The sequence below is a fragment of the Theobroma cacao genome, chromosome 9 (assembly GCF_053813885.1).
Source record: "Theobroma cacao isolate CCN51 chromosome 9, ASM5381388v1, whole genome shotgun sequence".
Taxonomy (NCBI): domain Eukaryota; kingdom Viridiplantae; phylum Streptophyta; class Magnoliopsida; order Malvales; family Malvaceae; genus Theobroma; species Theobroma cacao.
Genome location: NC_142647.1, coordinates 10,045,146 through 10,065,457, shown reverse-complemented (window position 1 = coordinate 10,065,457; position 20,312 = coordinate 10,045,146). Strand labels below are relative to the sequence as shown.

Sequence of the window (20,312 nt, the reverse complement as noted above, 5' to 3'; positions counted from 1 at the left end):
TTTCGTTTTAAATGTTTCATATCTCGCTTTGATAATTACTTGGTTTGTTTTTTATATTTGCTAATATGATGCTTTTGCATGGTAATTTGGATTTCATTTTTTAAGGCTATTTAACTAATTTTGTGCATTTTAATTTCAACTGTTTATTGTTAATTAATTCAGTTTTTGGATATAATAATTGATATTAGTTAGATAATTCTATTTTACCTATAATGTTCAATTTGATCCGTTTATGTATTTTATACTAAATGAGATATGTTGTCAAAATTTCTGTGTTTCTATTTGTCATTTATAGATTTATTTTCGCTGTTAGCATTTTGTTGGATAATTGATTGATCAGATTATAAGATAGAATACCCTTTTTTATTTTTTATTTTACTGACATTTAAGAAAAGAGAAGGCTTTTTAGGGTCATGAGATTGAAAAACACAACTAGTTTCGAAAGCAAAGAAGACGACAGCTCAAAAGAAAGGGACAGGTGGGACAACCGTGAAAGACAGTTGGAGTAAGGGCCACATTTTGTAGAAAAAAAAAAACCCAAAAAAGCAAAAGCAAAGTGTACGGCTGGCGTTGGATTCGGCTAAAACTTTGGTCTGACCCACGCTCTCTTCCAGCTGTAAAGACTGCACACGTCATGTCGCATTGAGCTTTCGCCTTTCAGGCTCTCCTTGCCGACAATCGGGTTGTCCGCTCCATCACCATGGGCTATTCCTGGGCCTTCCCTTTTTGTCCTACTATCTCATTCTATGGACTCTTTTACGCAGGCAGTGCAACTTGCTCCGTGGTTTGCAGTATTGTTATCAGCAATGATCAGTTGTTGCTAATCCGCTGCACCGAACGACCGTAACAGCAAAGTCCAACTCTTTTGGATTTTCCATATTTTTTATAATTTTCTTGACTGAAGTCTTAGGATTGAAGGATGGAGAAGAATCCAAAGAAACTTTTTAAAAAATAAAATCCTGCGTAAAGTAACCTGTTTTGTTTTTCCAAAGAATAAAGGCCATCTCACCGACAAGTTGTGGGGTCTTTGTTTGATTGGTGAACATGTGGACATGTTTGGTAGTAGGTGATTAACATCCTTCATTATAATACTAAATTGATGGACAGGATTATCCTTTTCCTTTCCTCTTCGGTAAACATAAAATTTTGTATAATAATATTAGGGTTCAGTTCACCTGGATTTATAATTATAGGAAACAACTGGGATCCAAAGCTTTATTGCAAAAGGAAAAGACAAAAAACAGTTTTGGCCATTTGTATTGAATGAGTGAAATGATCTGACCGATTTGACAGAGTGACTTAGCTTAGCTTGGATTATGGATGGCCGGCCAATCAGATTGATGTGGATGCCATGCTTAATCATTCTGCTTAAGTCCATGTCCAATGCAGCGAATTAGAGCTAAAAATTATGGGTCAAATGCACTGGTTTTTTAAATTGAATATTTATTTTTCATTTTATATGAAAAGTACCAAAAAAAAGTTGACTTTGGTGTGTTGATTTTTTTAAAATATATTATGGAGAAAAATAAAATAATTTATACCATTTTAGGTCTAGTTATGTCTAGATAGTATGTAAAGAAACATGTAGTAATACTATCAAGAGGAGCATCAAAAAATATATAAACTTAACTTTAAGTTCTTATGATGAATGGTTATCCAATAGGCACGTTAATTAACTTCACAATGAACATAAAAAAACAAACAATTTCAATATCGACTAAGAAGCTCTCTAATAAATTTCAGAAAATTAGTATTAAGATCAAATATGGTACTTTGGCTTTTTTTTTATGCATATATACACATATGAATAGAGAGTAAAAACTATATGGATTTGATTTTGAGATAAAAGGTAAAGATAAGAATGATATTATTTTATACATAATGAAAATAATTACTTCAATTTATCTTTTTTCATAATATAAAAATGACGCCGTTTTGGGAATAGTAGTGTAAGCGAAAACGACATTGTTTTGAGAGTTAATAGTAGAAATGCAAGGAGAAGAGACAAAAATGGTTTTTGGGCCGAATTTGACCTGTTTTGGGAGTTGCCAGGTCTATTTAAACTTATGAAATTATTTCAAAAATGCTATTTAGGAATAATAAAATTGTAAAAATAAAATTTTAATTAATTAAATTCAAAAATCATAATTATGTACAATAAATCTTTTAAAAATGGAAGTTTTTAGGAAGTCAAAAGTAACAATTTTTAAAAAATTTTCAAAATAAAAATAATTATAAAACCTTACCAAAATTGCTTGGAGGAAGTCTCAAATGAAAACCCGATGTTCTTATAACAAAACATAGGAGAATATTATCTAAAGCCCCATGTGCTATCACTTGTTGCAAGTTTTACGTTATTGTTAGTTAATTTTTTTCCCGAGAGAGTTTGGATTGAGAAAAAATTCTCATTTTTTTCATTCATAATGAAATTTTAAATTTTATAAAGAAAATTAATTACATTTTCATTACATGTTTATTTAATTAATTATTATATTCATCTATCTAATTCTTAAATATTATTTGCTAAGAGATGTGTAGATCTTCTAATTAAGTTGTTTGTAAATTTGAAAAAGTTGTATCATCTATATCGAAATAAAAAATCTCAATTTATGTAAGGAAGGTTATCATCAATGTATCAGTTTGATCAAAATTGAACTTAAATTGTGTCCCATATATATATTTCCCAAGTCATAACAGTTGGAAGTAAAATAAATTCATTTAGAAATAAAAGCGTTTTGTTTGAATAGTGAATGCTATGAAAGTATCTCATCACCTATACGTATATATAAGAAGTAGCAACGAGAGATGATGGGGAGTCAATAAACTAAATCATGGAAAAGTTGAATAGCTTGTTTCTCTTGATGCTGTTTCTCTCAGCAACCGCAATTGCTGCATTTGAAGCAAATATTAGCAACAAGGAAATAGCATTTCCGGCACCCCAACCAACGTCGGACCAAGTAAAGTTTATGCGAGAATGCAAGTCATTGATGAGTGCAGAGTGTGGGAGAGAGATCTTTTCGTATCTGTTCCAGAATGTGTCTGTGAGTCTAGAGTGCTGCTTGGACCTTGTGCGGATGGGATGGCATTGCCATAGCGCTTTCGTGGAGACTATTTTTACAATGCCTCAATACAAGCCAAATGCATTTGCGGGTATTGCAAGAAGCTACCAAATTTGGGACGATTGTATCATACACTTTGCCCCCAACGCATAAAATTAAAACTAACCAAAGTTATTTTTGCTGAATAATTTTAATCGTTTCTATTGCAATGAAAATTGGGAGCTGAAATCAATGAATAAAATGAAAACGTCCCTTAATTTTAAATTATGGCCTTGCTAATACTAATCGCAACGCAAACCTCATATAAATTTCTTGTGGTCACCATCATTTTTATTGTTATTATTATTATTATTATTTTTTACTTTGATCATTATTTTGCAAAGACCTAAATGGAAATGGTGAGTATATATGATTTGTGTGAATGGCCAAATATAGGATTTCTGATATTTGACATTTTGGATCTTTTTCAATTGGGTTTTTGTACGTTTCAGATGTTTTATTTAAGTAATAAAGTTTTGATGACATTATATATTACTTTGATCTCTTTTATTTTAAAATGATATATTTGACTCTTTGATTTGTTAACACTAATAATTAACCATTAAAAATTAAAAAAAATAAAACATTAAAAATATAAGAAAAGAAATTATAATATGCTTCTTAATTTTACTTCAACTTGTAGGTGGGATTATGTTTTTGTCTAAAAATTAAATATTTCATCTATAAAAATAGTTAAGATTAATTTGCAATGGTTAAAATTAAGAATAAACATTTTTTCTTTGTCACAGGAAAAAAAACCTAAATTCTTAAAGTTATGCAAATTCCCCACGTGAGCTCACTAATGCAGGTTACATGCGTTAGAACAAAATTACATTTAACCTACAAAGACTTAAAAGCTATTTAGAAACTCAAAACCGTCAATTAGACTATCTCTTCCGCCTATAAAATACATCGGTTTCACCCTCAAATTCCCATCCTAACAATTTTCTTTCAACAGCAAAACTAATAACACACCATGCTAAAGTTTACTACTTGTACCATCCTTTTGGCAATTTTATCTGTGTGTAAGCAAGGCATAACCTCAGCAGCACTTGCAAACAAAGACATGGAACCATTCATAGCCCCTGAACCCTACTTCGACGACGAGGTTGGATACATTTCGCCCTCAGCAGTTACAGCTGACATGGCAGCCTTGTCGCCGGAGGCCCAAGACGTGGAGGATCTTTACGAGCGTTGCGCAATGGTACTAGGGGAAGACTGTGGGGGTGAGATTTTTGATCTGATATTTAGGAACGACGCTGTCATACTAAATGGCAATTTAGGCATCGAGCTTGTCTCCAAGAATTGTTGTGGCAAGCTCATGAGCATGGGGCCACATTGTCATGACCAGCTGTTTAATTTGATTGCCCAAACGCCCGAGTTTTCCACTAATTCATCAGCCACTGCGCCTAGGAGTTCCCAAGTTTGGGAGCTATGTTCCATAAGCTAGCTCTTGTTAATTTTTTACTGTTTTTGGCATAATTAGCAAGAGTAATAAATTCCTTCTTCATCACTTTGTCCTAACGTAGGTTTCAGGTACACGTATTTAGGTTGTCTTACTTTAACAATTCACGATCCTTCTATCAATACTTATTTAATTTTAATTTTAAAATATATAAAAATAATAAAAGATTTATATCTAGTTCACTAAAAAGTAAAAGAAAATGAAAATATTTCACATCAGAATCTGTGAAGTCCCCAATCCAAGAAAAAGGAATCGGGACCGTCCATTACCAGTCGACCATGACGTGGATGGTCAGATCCAACTTTGAATCTACATTGTGGAACATGCCAAATTTCTTTTTCCCCTTGAAATTTGATATTGGGCAACCGCAAAAGAATAATTAATTAAAGAGCTAAAAAAGGACTAAAGATATTAAGAAAGTCGAAAAAGAAAAAATGGGGAGTGGGAGCCGCGTGTTTCCCTGTAGAGCCTCCTCACTAGCATTCCTAGTCCCCTCTTTCACTTCCTCAACTCGACTCAGCTTCAAATCATTGCTCACCCGCACCTCTCACTCACCGTCTGCCTCTACACTTCACCGAATGGCTTCGTCATCTTCCTCTTCCGTCACCAATGGTAGCAATATCAATCCTCCAGCCCCCTCCTCTTCCAGTGACGGGGCTCCGGCTGTGGCTGCGGCTGCGGCTGCCACTCCTTCCTCTGCTTCCTCTGCTATCGATTTTCTCAGTCTCTGCCACCGCCTCAAGGTAAATATTTGATTATTTCAAAAAAGACAACAATTTCTTTTTTCTTTTAAAAAGTTTGGTATCGTTTTATTCCGAATAAAGAAAAATGGCGAATTATTTTGTTTTTAATAAATGATGATGATAGACGACGAAGAGAGCAGGTTGGGTGCGGAGAGATGTACAGAATCCAGAATCAATCGCTGATCATATGTACCGTATGGGATTAATGGCTTTAATTGCTTCTGATATCCCCGGAATTGATAGGGACAAGTTAGTGCTTTTTTTCCCTATTTTTTCATGAACAAATTTTAGTTGTTGCATTGGTTAAGATGTTTATCACTTTTTGTTTTAATTTTTATTTTTAGGTGTGTTAAAATGGCAATTGTTCATGATATCGCCGAAGGTTAGAAAAAAATTGTCTCTTTAGCCTAAAAATTTGAATAAATTCAATTTGATTTTATGTGATTTGAACCTAGGACAATTAATGGTCATAATAAATTATTTATTTATCTGTTTGAACAGCCATTGTTGGCGATATTACCCCAGCAGATGGTATTTCTAAGGCTGAGAAGAGTCGAAGAGAGCGGGAAGCCTTGGATCATTTGTGCAAATTACTTGGTGGAGGGTCAAGAGGTTAACTAATTGTTCTACCTTTTCACCCTATTGTTTTTGAAGAAAAAAAAATGACTTAATCTCAAAATGATGTATAATTCCACATAAGTTATCTGCTTAATTGATTGCAGCGAAAGAAATAGAGGAATTATGGATGGAGTATGAAGAAAATTCTTCCTCAGAAGCCAAAATTGTCAAAGATTTTGACAAGGTATGTAACATATGTTTATTTCTATTTTTTCATGATTTTTTTCATTCAAACATATCAAGTGTAAATGGGCTTTCTAGTATTCTTGTTGCACTTATATTTTGCCTAGTATAGAAAATCAATGACTTAATAGTATGTTTAGTTACTTGTATGATACAACAAGCAATACAATGGATTTGATTCCAAGGTATGGTTGTAAGTTTTTCTGTTGTCATTTGATAGTCTGCCCATTTATTTTGATGTGTTTATCTCATGTTAGTAGATGCGGTGAATTAAATTAATTCACCAATTCGTCCCTGAAATTCAGTTTAGTTCTCCTCCATTTCAATCAATGTCCTGAACTTATGCAAGCTAATCTCATTTGAACTAATGTTGGTACTTTATCACTGTTAATGATGCAGGCGCATATGAAAATTTATTTAGTATTTTAGTTAGTTTAGGATTTTATTTTATTTATTTAGTTTGAAATTCTTTTTTCTATCTTTATTAGAATTTTAGTACTTTAAGTCTTTATTTAGGATTAGAATTACTATTTGATTAGGATTTATCTTAACTATTATAAATAAGTATTTTAGGTAGAAGATTATCATCTTTTGTTATTTTGAATATTTATTCAAGAGGTTTCTTTGAAAACCCAATTATCTTTTTACTGTTCCAACACAATCAACCCTATTCTAGCCCTAATTGTTGAGTTCTAATTGCCCTAAACCTTTCGGCTACATCAAGTGGTATCAGAGCAAACGATCTTACTATCCTATAAGGATTTGAGTTAGGAAATTATGGTTGGTCGAGCTAGAGGTCGAGGTAGAGGCAATCAGCCCCAACAAGCTGAGTTGGCAGAGATGCGGAGAATGATTGATGACTTGACCCGGGCTGTGCAAGCCTTGCAGCGTCAGGAACCAGTGGAAGCCCGAATGGAGAATCCGGAAGGTGACCACAACCCCCTTGAGATTCACGATCTCGAGGATGATGACGAATTTGAGAACGAGAACCCTTTTCATGAAGATGGACCCGCAAATCAAGCAGCAAGAGTTGGATTGGAAGGCCGGTTATTACATGCTCTTGATTTAAACAGTGGAGGAATCAGGATCGAAGTAACTGATTTTCATGGAAAATTTCATGCGGAAGAATATTTGGATTGGGAAGCTAGTTTGGAAAATTACTTTGAATGGAAACCCATGGCAGAAAATCGGAAAGTGTTATTTGTAAAGTTGAAATTAAAGGGTACTGCACTTCAATGGTGGAAGAGAGTTGAAGAGCAACGTGCACGACAAGGTAAGCTTAAAATCAGCACTTGGGAGCACATGAAAAGCAAATTACGAAAGCAATTTTTACCTGCTGATTATACTATGGAATTATATGAAAAGTTTCATTGTTTGAAGCAAAATAACATGACCGTTGAGGAGTATACATCGGAATTCAATAACTTATCAATTCGGGTTGGGTTAGCTGAGAGTAACGAACAAATTACTTCTCGTTATCTTGCTGGTTTAAATCATTCTATTAGAGACGAGATGGGAGTAGTTCGTTTATACAACATTGAAGATGCTCGTCAATATGCTCTATCAGCAGAAAAACGGGTTTTACGCTATGGTGCTAGAAAGCCTTTATATGGCACCCATTGGCAAAATAATTCTGAAGCAAGACGAGGTTATCCAACATCCCAACAAAATTATCAAGGGGCTGCCACAATCAATAAAACTAATAGAGGTGCAACCAATGTTGAAAAGAATGATAAAGGCAAGAGTATAATGCCTTATGGAGGACAAAACAGTTCTGGTTCTTCTACAAATAAAGGAGGCAGCAATTCCCATATTCGATGTTTTACTTGTGGGGAAAAGGGGCACACTTCTTTTGCTTGCCCACAACGAAGGGTGAACTTAGCAGAATTAGGGGAAGAGTTAGAGCCTGTTTATGATGAGTATGAGGAGGAGGTAGAGGAAATCGATGTTTATCCTGCACAAGGTGAGTCATTAGTGGTACGAAGAGTAATGACAACAACAGTAAATGAGGAAGCAGAAGATTGGAAGAGGCGAAGTATTTTTCGCACACGAGTTGTTTGTAAAGGTAAAGTGTGTGATCTTGTCATTGATGGAGGAAGCATGGAAAATGTTATTTCAAAAGAGGCAGTGAACAAATTAAAGCTTCCTACAAACAAACATCCTTATCCTTACAAGATTGGGTGGCTAAAGAAGGGACACGAAGTACCAGTAACTACTCAATGTTTGGTGAAATTTACTATGGGAAATAACTTGGATGATGAGGCCTTATGTGATGTTGTGCCAATGGATGTTGGTCATATTCTTGTGGGTAGACCTTGGTTGTATGATCACGATATGATTCATAAGACGAAGCCAAATACCTATTCTTTCTACAAGAATAACAAGAGGTACACTTTATATCCTCTTAGAGAAGAGACTAAGAAATCAGCAAACAACAAAATCAGCAAGATCACTGGGTATTTATCTGCTGAAAATTTTGAAGCTGAAGGTAGTGAGATGGGTATTATGTATGCTTTGGTAACTAAGCATTTAAAAAGTGATCAGATGAGTAAATCTCCTCAATATCCAACAGAAATTCAGCAGTTATTGAAGGAGTTTGGAGAATTGTTCAATGAGGATTTGCCGAAAAGTCTACCACCTTTACGAAGCATCCAACATGCAATTGATTTGGTACCAGGAGCAGCATTACCAAATCTGCCAGCATATAGAATGCCACCTATGCAGCGAGCTGAGGTACAAAGACAGGTTGAGGAGTTGTTGGAGAAAGGTCTAGTGCGTGAAAGTAAAAGTCCTTGTGCTTGCCCAGCTTTGTTAGCTCCTAAGAAAGATGGTTCATGGAGGATGTGTGTGGACAGCCGTGCCATAAATAAAATTACAATCAAGTATCGTTTTCCCATTCCTCGATTAGATGAGATGCTTGATCAATTAGTTGGTTCAAGAGTGTTTTCAAAGATCGATTTGAAGAGCGGATACCATCAAATTAGAATGAGGGATGGAGATGAATGGAAAACAGCTTTCAAAACCCCGGATGGATTATTTGAATGGTTGGTGATGCCATTTGGCCTTTCAAATGCACCAAGCACATTCATGAGAGTCATGGCAGAGGTACTCAAGCCCTTCTTGAATTCATTTGTGGTGGTTTACTTTGATGATATTTTGATCTATAGCCACACTAAGGAAAAGCACTTAAAACATTTACGACAAGTTTTAGAAGTTCTTCAAAAGGAGCAGCTTTATATAAACTTGAAAAAGTGCAGTTTTATGCAACCAGAAGTGGTATTTCTTGGTTTCATTGTGTCTGCAGAGGGTTTGAAACCAGATCCAGAGAAGATTCGTGCAATTTCAGAGTGGCCAGCACCTACATCTATCAAAGAAGTAAGGAGTTTTCATGGTTTGGCATCTTTTTATAGGAGATTCATTCGAAATTTTAGTTCTATTATGAGTCCTATAACTGAATCTTTGAAGAAAGATGGATTTGAATGGTCACATTCTGCACAAAAAGCCTTTGAAAGAGTGAAAGCTTTGATGACTGAAGCCCCAGTTCTCGCACTACCAGATTTTGAGAAGTTATTTGTTGTTGAGTGTGATGCTTCACATGTAGGAATTGGAGCAGTTCTTAGTCAAGATGGAAGGCCCATAGAGTTTTTTAGTGAAAAGTTGACAGACTCTAGACGACGTTATTCAACTTATGACTTAGAGTTTTATGCTTTGGTAAGGGCCATTCGTCATTGGCAGCACTACTTGGCTTATCGTGAGTTTGCTGTTTATTCTGACCATCAAGCTTTAAGGTATTTGCATTCGCAGAAAAAGCTTAGTAATTACCATGCTAAGTGGAGTTCTTTTCTCAATGAATTTAATTTCTCTTTAAAATATAAATCTGGGCAGTCCAATACTGTGGCTGATGCTTTGAGTAGGCGATGTAAAATGTTATCAGTTATGAGCACTCAAGTCACAGGATTTGAAGAACTTAAAAATCAGTATAGTTCTGATTCATATTTCAGCAAGATAATAGCTGATTTGCAGGGTTCATTACAAGCTGAAAATTTACCTTATAGGTTGCACGAAGATTATTTATTCAAAGGTAACCAGTTGTGCATTCCAGAAGGATCTTTAAGGGAGCAAATCATTAGAGAACTTCATGGGAATGGTTTAGGAGGACATTTTGGGAGAGACAAGACTTTGGCAATGGTGGCTGATCGTTATTATTGGCCAAAAATGCGCCGAGATGTGGAGAGGTTGGTGAAAAGATGTCCAGCTTGTTTATTTGGTAAAGGCAGTGCTCAAAACACTGGTTTATATGTTCCTTTACCTGAGCCAGATGCACCTTGGATTCATTTGAGTATGGATTTTGTTTTGGGACTTCCAAAGACAGCAAAAGGATTTGATTCTATCTTTGTGGTGGTGGATCGGTTTTCAAAAATGGCACATTTTATTCCGTGTTTTAGGACTTCTGATGCAACTCATATTGCTGAATTATTCTTTCGTGAGATTGTAAGATTACATGGAATTCCAACTTCCATTGTTTCTGATAGAGATGTGAAGTTTATGGGACATTTTTGGAGAACTTTGTGGAGGAAATTTGGGACAGAGTTGAAGTATTCTAGTACTTGCCATCCGCAAACAGATGGTCAAACAGAAGTTGTGAATCGAAGTTTGGGTAATATGTTAAGATGTCTTATTCAAAATAACCCAAAGACTTGGGATTTAGTCATACCCCAAGCTGAATTTGCTTACAACAATTCTGTCAATCGAAGCATAAAGAAGACACCATTTGAGGCTGCATATGGGTTAAAACCTCAACATGTGCTAGATTTAGTACCCCTACCACAAGAAGCTAGAGTGAGTAATGAAGGAGAGTTATTTGCTGACCATATTCGGAAAATTCATGAAGAGGTAAAGGCTGCTTTAAAGGCCAGCAATGCAGAATATTCTTTTACAGCAAATCAACATCGTCGCAAGCAGGAATTTGAGGAAGGTGATCAAGTACTTGTGCACTTGAGGCAAGAAAAATTTCCTAAGGGTACTTATCACAAACTCAAGTCTAGAAAGTTTGGACCTTGTAAGGTGCTAAAGAAAATCAGTTCAAATGCCTATTTAATTGAGTTACCACCTGAGTTACAAATCAGTCCTATTTTCAATATTTTGGACTTGTATCCATTTGATGGATGTGATGGAACTGCATCTACCATAGACGCTCAAATTCAGCACCTTCCAATTGCTAAGGTTGAAGTTATTGAGGATGTGCTAGATGTAAAAGAGGTTCGATCTAGACGAGGGAACCCGTATAGACGATTTTTAGTGAAATGGCTTGGTAAACCTGCTAATGAAAGCACTTGGATTGCAGAAGAAGAATTGAAAAGAGTGGATCCCGACATCTATGAGGAGTATGTCAAGGCCTACTCGTCGGAGTCGAGTCTTTTCTGACCCGAGGGGACTGATGCAGGCGCATATGAAAATTTATTTAGTATTTTAGTTAGTTTAGGATTTTATTTTATTTATTTAGTTTGAAATTCTTTTTTCTATCTTTATTAGAATTTTAGTACTTTAAGTCTTTATTTAGGATTAGAATTACTATTTGATTAGGATTTATCTTAACTATTATAAATAAGTATTTTAGGTAGAAGATTATCATCTTTTGTTATTTTGAATATTTATTCAAGAGGTTTCTTTGAAAACCCAATTATCTTTTTACTGTTCCAACACAATCAACCCTATTCTAGCCCTAATTGTTGAGTTCTAATTGCCCTAAACCTTTCGGCTACATCAGTTAATCTATATATCATATTTTTCAGGTCTGTAAAGTGAATTTTCTAAAGCTGATAAATTCTGTATAATCTGACGTTGGGTTTTCGTGTTACATTCAGGTGGAGATGATACTTCAAGCCTTAGAATATGAAAATGGTAAGGGTTCTTGTTCTTGCCTATTTCTTCATCATTTTGAATTTCATTTGTGTATAAACATCAATTTTGAAGATCTGATCATAATGTTAAATCACATCATGTGGTTGGTGCACAGTAACATAAATTATTTTGAATGATATCTCAAGAATGTGCTACAACTTATTAACAATAAGCTTAAAATTGGGGAAAAAGTAAAGAAAAAAGGGAGTGTGGAAAACTAACGGAGCTACAGGCAGTATAGGGGAAGGGTAGCTTTAATGTGATTTTGAAATCTGAAAATTAGATAATCATTGCTGATTTATTTACTAAGATGAGATGAATCAGTTTTTCATGGTGATATTTATGCAATCAGTAGAAATGAACGCTCTCAAATGTTCAGTCTTATACACTGCTGAGTTGACATAAATATCACTACATCTGCTGCTGAGAAGGCTGTATATTATTTATGTTTTTGTTGGCCTCTGCATCTTAGGCTTTTGTGGTCATTTATGTTTGAAAAACAAGTTTCAAAGTGCTAAAATTTTTTTAATAGAGATGAGCATTTAAACAGATTTTAAGTTTTCAGTTTTCAACTATCTTGTTTTGTTTTAGTTTGTTGTGTTCATGCTTAAATTTCAACTAAGCCCGATGTGTGCAACAGCATTGTTACACTAGCTCTTGGGTGCAAATAGCTGATTTGTTTTGCTTATTTGGTGCATTCATTTCGAATGGTGTGGAATGTGTCTGATGAGTTCAGAAAATTAGTCAATATCTTATTCTCTTTCTAAATTATTTCTGTTTCAAAATTTTCCCCTTTTTCTTTTCTTTTCATTTTAACACTAACCAATCTCTGTAGTCGCCTGTCACTGTAATAATGTTACATGGAAACTGAAGTTTCATTCTGGATTTATGCAGAACAAGGGGTGGATTTGGATGAGTTTTTCCGGTCAACTGCTGGTGTGTAATTCAAGCCTTCCCTTATCTTCAATGTGTTGTTTGTTTACTATTATTGATTTTGATAAATTTTAACACGTTAAAAATGCTAAGAGACCAATTCAGTACTTAATATTGGCCTTCAATTTGTCTTGGATGTTTAATTCAGTGCTCCGACTTTTAATAGGTGAGTTTGACCTTCTAAGTCTCAAAATTGGTTCAATCTGGACCAAACTTTAGGGTAGCTAGGTTTGCCATTAACATCCATTAAATCTTGTTTGACATGCCATAATATGATTCACCTTCAAAGTTTTAGTTTGTTAAATGGTGAAAGAAAAATGTGGAAGGAAGCTGAGAGCATATAGAATAGACCTTTATAATACATAGTGGTTCTAATGACAATGTCATAGTAGCATTTACAAAACTTTAGAAAGAAACGTAAGCTCATAAGTGAACAATCATGGTGCAGAATAGGAGAGGTCAGGAATTATGATGCTCTTTAACTTATGACTCTGTGGAATCACATCACAGTTGGAAGAGTGGTATGCGCAAATGGGAGTGAGTTTGTACCCTTTGGAGGTGATATGAGATTCAGAATAATGATCTTATCTGTATCAGTTGGAAGAGTGTGTATGTATGTACACTATGTAAAAGGAGAAAGAATGGTTCAGGTTCTGCTAATTGCGCTTCCTCTGTTGGGGAAACCACTTTGTATTGAAACAAAATTTTAATTTCCATTCTCTTCTTTCTTTGTGATCTTTCAACCTTGAAAACTGAGTTTGTTACCTTAGGCAACCTAATAGATTAAAATGATGCAATAAACTAGTACTGTTATTATTAAACCAAAACATGCTAAATCATTGGTTTTAGTAAACGAATAACCGACTTAGAAGAAAAATATACATTGAGCTTTTTTGCATTATTCATGAACAACTTTGAGTGCAGTTGATAATGATGGAAATGAACACATCTGCAGGGAAGTTTCAGACGGATGTAGGCAAAGCTTTGGCCTCAGAAATAGCATCAAGAAGAAAGCAACAATAACTTACACTTGTAAAGCTTGGTCAAATATTTTTGGGCCTTCTGCTGGCTGTATGTTTTCCTTCAGCTGATTTGTGGCATGGTTAGTTCCAAAGAGCACATTGTTCAATTTCTAATGCCTCGAACACATGACGAACTAATTTTTTTTTTTTGTACAATAATCATAGCTGTGGTTTGGCATCTCGTTATTATTTTTTTTTATTTTTAGTTTCTCTTTTCCTCGTTTCTTTTTACCCTTTCACTCAAAGATTGATTTATATGAAATTTCTTTGAACACTCTAATTTGATCTTCTTTCCTTTTTGTTTTTTTTGTTTTTCTTTTATATATATAAAACCCTGGTTAAAACATAACTCAGTTAATTTCCTTATCATGGGAGAGTTTTAAGAGTATATGTAGAGGGAGAGGGTTCTTCTGGTAAGGAGAGAGGATGTGTTGCAATAAGTGAAACAGAATGCATTAGAGGTGGTAGAAAAGAAGACTGGAGCAGTCTTTGAAGCGTAAGTGCTTTGGTGGTAGGTGGTGAGGAATAAGAAAAGGCGGAGAAAAGTGACAGATTATGACGGATGGAAAGGATTGAGTAAGATGAATGTTTGGACGAGTATTGAGAGAGCTTTGAGGATAATCTTTGTTGGGTTTTTAATAATTTTTCTTTTTTTTCAATTTTCAAGGTTATCATATTTATACTGAAAAGGAGTACTTTTTTAGCAATAGTTGGGTATTAAAAGAATGTTTGTCATGGAAGAGCAATTACAAGAATGGCTTATGGGATATTAAGAGAATAATTGTGTAGTTGGGTAGTGGGCGTAAGTTTTGAGTAATGAAGTAGTGATACTTGATAGTTTGTCATGTATATTCTTAAAGAATAAAGAAAAAGAGATAGAGCACATGTACTTCAATGAAAGGGTAAGAGGAAGTTCTCTTAACTATATCCATATTTGAGCCACTAAGTCAAATTTTGTAAAATATCCCAAATGTGAAGATAATTTATAAACTCTGTTATTCGTTCAGAGTTACCCTCACTTTTTTGTATAAATAGTTGTTCCATACTTGTTTCTAGGTGCTTTCGTGCTTGGAATGCTTTTGGGCGCTTTGGCGCTTAGAACGACCTCGAGTGCCTTTGCACTAAAACGCCCTTGATGTAATTTTATCTATAATAGAATACAAATTTGAGAGCTTGAGACTTGATCACCTTAGGTTGCACAACTGAAATGTCAAACTCTTCAAGTAAAAATAGCCACTTTGCTATCCTCTTAGATAAGGTTAGTTGAGAGATCAAGAATTTGATGGGATATGATTTGGTTACCACTTTTAAGTTTGTGAGCCAAGAAGTAATGACTAAGTTTTTGAGTTGTGTACACCAGTGCAAGACAATATTTCTCCATTGGTGGGTAGTTTAATTCACTCTCATGTAAACATCTACTTAAGTAATACACAAGTCGTTCTTGCCCCTCTACTTTTTGAATAAGTAGAGCGCTAATTGAGTGTAGAGTTGAAGTGAGGTACAACATCATTGGTTTCCCTTGGATTGGCATAGTCATTGTCTTGGGAGAAGCAAGAATATCTATGATTTTCTCATATGCTTGCTGTTGATGCTCACTCGTGAAAAAGAGGCCCTTTTTTTAAGAAAAGCTTGGAAGGGCATAATGATCTTTCTTAAGACTAAAATGAACCTTCGGATGTAAGAAACTATCCCTAATAAGCTTTTAAGTTCCTTCTGGTTTGATAGAGGTGACATTGACTGAATAACTTTTATTTTCATAAGGTTCACGTCTATGCCTTTCGAATGAACCACGAAACCCAATAACTTACAAACTGTTACTCCAAAGGCACACTTCAAGGGATTCATGCATAACTTGCATTTTTGACATCGCTTGAACACCTTTCTCAAGTTTCCAAGATGATTTAGGGTTTTCTTGGACTTCATTACTATGTCATCTACGTAATCTTCCAAGCAATCGTGCATCATGTCATGAAAAATTACTGTCATGGCACGTTAATAAGTTGCACTCGTATTCTTCAACTTGAATGGCATAATTGTATAGTAAAAGTTGCCAAATAGGTTTTTGAAAGCTATATTCTCTACATCACTAGGTGCCATCTTTATCTGGTTATATCTATTGAACCCATCCATGAATGAGAACATCTCATGACCAGCTGTAGCATGCACGAGAGTATCAATGTTCGAAAGAGGAAAATCATCCTTGGCACAAGTTTTATTTAAATCTTTGAAATCCATGTACACTCGAATTGCTCCGTTTTTCTTCTTTATAGGAACCACATTTGCTAGCATAGTTGGATGATAGATTGGCTTGATGAATCCAACTTTAAGGAGTTTGTTTATTTCTTTCTTTATCTAGTTTGTTATTTCATGGCGAAATACCAGTGCATGTTGTTTTACTAGCTTGGTTCCAAAAGATATGTGCAACTCATGAGTGACAAATTTCTCATCCAATTCGAGCATTTGCTCATATGTCCATGTGAACACATCTTGGAATTCCTTTAGTAGCTGAACCATTGTTATTCTTTTTTTTTCTAAATGGCTCTTACTCATAAATAGTGGTTTGGGAGTCTTTCCTTCCTCAGCTAAGTTGAGCTCTACCAACTTGTTGCCTTGTGGCTTCGGTTCTTGAAGCTATTCCATTACAAGTGATGTTGCAGGTTTTTCTAGTTCTTCCATTTGAAGACAAGACGATGGTATATCAAGTGGTTCATGTGATATGAGGTTAGGAGATGATACTTTTTCAGAACTTGCATCCCGTCATAACCAGTAAAATTTTATCATCTTCACCGGGCATAGGAGCTTATCCTAGTGGGATTTTCCCTTTTTGTTTTGGAACGTCTTCTTTTTCCTCTTTGCTTATTCTTCTTTGATATGATTTCCTCTTCTTTCTTGGAGTATTCTTCCCATCGTGAGAGTGGAACACTTATGGGCCTAGTTATGGCAATTTCACTTTCTTTTGTTGGTTCTTCAAAGAAAGAAGCATCGGTGTAACTAACCTCATGGTGTTCAAATGGTGTCTTGGTTGTTGGAATGAAGATATCCTTCCCTTGCCAATAGCCTTTGATGCATTGATGGCACGAAAAAGGAATGATATTATGAGTGTGTAAGAACTTTCTATGATAAGGTAATAAACCACATCAGAAACAATAATGTGGGAGGAAGTTTGGTCTTGAATAGGTTTTATTTTGAAACTCACCATGACTTGTCTTATAGTTTTAATTTCTTTGTTGTCAAAGGAAGTAATAGTTATATGACAACGCAAACTCTTTAGGTTTATATTCATAGCCTTTAGAGTAGACAGTGTGGCATGAGGTTTACTTAGGAACCATCATCAATGAACGTCCTTCGCATTGGGTATTTGTTGACATTGCTTTATACATAAAGTGGCTTATTGTGATAAGGATGTGACATGCACATGTCTGCTTCTGTGAATTCTATGACATTCTCATATCCGCTTGCCAGTTTCCTTGTAGGTTGACCCACTAAGTGGTTTTCCCTATGCTGCAAACCAACTATTTGAACTAACATTGTGTCTATCTTCTTTCTTGATTCCTTTGAGAAGCCAAGTTGATCAAAGAAGTGCCTACAGCTAGGTGTCTTTATGAGTGAGCTAGCAATGGATGAGGTAACCATAGTAGCTGCACGTGTATCCTCTTCTTGATTAGAAGGAAGGGTAGGCTCTTCCTGAATACTGATAATTGCATTTACATGTCTTTGTGCATTTAGATGTGCAAGGAGTGGATTATTTTGAAGCTTGTTTTTTCCAATCAAGCCTTTTTCTGCTTGTGTTATCTTGTGAAATATCTTACTCATGTTTATTCATTTAGCACATAAATGGCCCACTGCACAATGGTAATTGCAATAGCGCAGATTGGATATCTTTTCTGTTTTTGGTGGTCTCGATATGTAAGGCAAATTTATTTGTTCATCTTTAATCCATTCTTGAAAAAGTGCCCTCACACGGTCAAATAGAGCTGAGAATGTAGGTGTAGTAATCTCTTCATCTTGTCTACTTTTAAAGTTCTCACTTTGCCATAGGTTTTCTCGATGTCCTTTTTTTTTCCCTACCTCCTCCTTAGATTGCGTTCATAGTTGGGGTGTTTCTTTGTTGAAACGATTAGCTCATTTTTGCTTAAGGATTGTATTATTGGTCCGTCGTGTAGCTACAACAAAAGTAGGAAGAGGTAGGTTTTCCAAATGCACCCTATATTTATCAAACATACCTTGGATGCATACTTTGACCAGTTCTTTTTCATCATGAGAATCTTGTATATCCAGTATGCGTTCCCTGAACTGCTAGATGTACTCCATAAGATCTTCTCTTGATTTCTGATGTTTTCTCCCTAAGTTAATGAAGGTCACCTTATTTTAGGTAGAAAAGAACTTTTCTGCAAACATCCTACACATCTGGTTCCAAGAGTCAACTAAGCCGGGAATGAGATTAACGTACCAAGTGTAGGCTTTCTCAATGAGGGACTTAGAAAACTCCTTCAGCTTTAAATTGTTGTCCAAGATTGCGACTTCAAAGGTTTCTACAAACTTCATGAGATGTTCTCGAGCATCACTGGTTTTGCCATTGAATGATTTGAATTTTTGGCTGGTGTAATCCTTGGGGTACTACTTAGCAGCTATCTTAGTAGGATAGAGTAGTTTCAGGTCAAACTCTGAGAAATTGGGACTTTTGTTCTTCTAATCGAGCATTTTTTCTAGCTTTTCATTTGTAACAAAACTCTTAGCGCTAATGGAAAGAGTTACCGTAACGAGATTTTCTACAATAGAGGGATTAATGGTATTGAGGAGTATGTTAGTCGTGCTTTCTCCATTTCTGTTGTTATTGATCACATTAGCGGCTTTTTCTATTGGCATAGGTGGATGTTGAGAGGTGGTGGCAGTTGAAGACACAAACTAGGTGATGGTCTCCATCATTTGCTTGTTGTTTTTCTCCAGCACTTGCATCTTTTTTAGGAAGCTTGAAGCATTTTCACGAGCTCTTAGACATAAGTGAGAACGATTGTTTCTTGGTTGTCGGGATAACTCTCCATATCTTATGATAAAAAATTTTTTGGTAAATTTTTTTTTTCATTTACTGCAATCACTTCTTCCTAGTAAAGTCGCCAAAATATAAAGGGTTCTTTCGGTAGGGATAGAGGATGTGTTGCAATGAGTGAAGCGGAATGCAGTAAAGGTAGCAGAAAGGAAGATTTGAGCAATCTTTGAATTGTAAGTGCTTTGGTGCTAAGTGGTGAGAAATAAAAAAAAGGTGGAGAAAAGCAATAGGTTACATCGGATGGAAAGGATTGAGTAGGATGAATGTTTGGACGAGTATTGAAAGAGCTTTGAGGATAATCTCTACTGAGTTTCTTATAATTTCTCCTTTTTCCCAACCTCTAAGACTCTTAAATTTATACTAAACAGGAACATTTTCTTAGTTGTAGTTGGGAGAATATGTTCAATCATGGAAGAACATGTTTGCCATGGAAGATTAGTTAAAATTATGGGATTTAAGAGAATGACTATGTAGTTGGGTAGTGGATGTAAGTTTTAGGTAATGGAGTAGTGACACTTGATAGTGTGTCACGTATACTTTTAAAGAAAAAAAGGTAGAGCACATGTACTAAACCACAAAGTCAAGCTCTTTAGAACATCCCAAATGTGGAGATAACTCATAAACCCTATCACTCGTTCTGAGTTACTTTCACTTTCACATATAAATAGTTGTTTCATGCTTGTTTCTAGGTACTTTCGTGCTTGAAATGCTCTTGGGCGCTTTCATGCTTGGAACGCCCATGGATGCGTCCGCACTTGGAATGACCTTAGGTGCTTTTGCACTGGAACACCCTTGTTGTAATTTTTTCTATAACACAATATTTCAAAACTAATAGTTAGCCGAAATTGGACATCTACAATATAATATATGGATTTCATGATTTTAGATTGTAACCTTTTTTATCTTTAAATGAAGGTGAATCTCAAACTCCTTTAATTAACTCACTTGTTAAAATCTTGAGTTGCTTTCTCATTGAAGAAATAGTTGGCACAAGTCACTTGAATATGATGCTACTTGTAAGCTTTACAATGAAGCAAGAATTCATTATTTTAATTAATAACCATGGAAGAACTTTTAACCCCATCAAATAATCAAACATGAACCAGGACTTCAAATTCTAAGAAAAAGAGGAAGCTTTTAGAAAGTGTCTAAATTAATCCAAGTTAGAATGTATAAAGAAGGCTTCTAGCATAACTTAGCCAAGTTTTTTTTTTTTTTTTTTTTATGTTGGAAAAGCTCTCAGGGTTAGCTTCTTGTTTAAGGTTTTATTAAAAATGAAATAACAAAGTACACTGGGAAAGG

The 20,312-nt window shown here is 35.1% G+C and overlaps 1 protein-coding gene across 5 annotated transcripts; it reads left to right on the top strand.

Annotated features, from left to right (window-relative positions):
- The first annotated feature begins 4,952 nt into the window (after positions 1–4,952).
- LOC18589064 (Metal-dependent phosphohydrolase) lies at positions 4,953–19,946 on the top strand. 5 transcript variants are annotated; one of them, XR_016028383.1, is made up of 9 exons: positions 4,954–5,306; positions 5,431–5,555; positions 5,651–5,688; positions 5,808–5,918; positions 6,029–6,108; positions 11,972–12,008; positions 12,903–12,944; positions 13,897–14,043; positions 19,700–19,946. XR_016028383.1 is itself a non-coding variant. In XM_007013882.3 (8 exons), exons 1-8 carry the CDS (start codon positions 4,998–5,000, stop codon positions 13,392–13,394), a joined length of 747 nt encoding a protein of 248 aa, XP_007013944.3. In that variant the 5' UTR covers positions 4,953–4,997; the 3' UTR covers positions 13,395–13,573. The 5 variants fall into 5 exon arrangements, 2 of the variants coding, with proteins under 2 accessions (XP_007013944.3, XP_007013943.3); XR_016028381.1 differs by lacking the exon at positions 19,700–19,946 and adding an exon at positions 17,437–17,730; XR_016028382.1 differs by lacking the exon at positions 19,700–19,946 and adding an exon at positions 17,426–17,730.
- The last annotated feature ends 366 nt before the right edge of the window (positions 19,947–20,312 follow it).

Coding starts and splice junctions, on each gene's coding strand:
- LOC18589064 (XM_007013881.3), top strand. CDS start 4,998: ATGGGGAGTGGGAGCCGCGTGTTTCCCTGTAGAGCCTCCTCACTAGCA. Junction 5,919..6,028: donor ACTTGGTGGAGGGTCAAGAG/GTTAACTAATTG, acceptor AATTGATTGCAG/CGAAAGAAATAGAGGAATTA. Junction 12,945..13,896: donor GTTTTTCCGGTCAACTGCTG/GTGTGTAATTCA, acceptor ACACATCTGCAG/GGAAGTTTCAGACGGATGTA.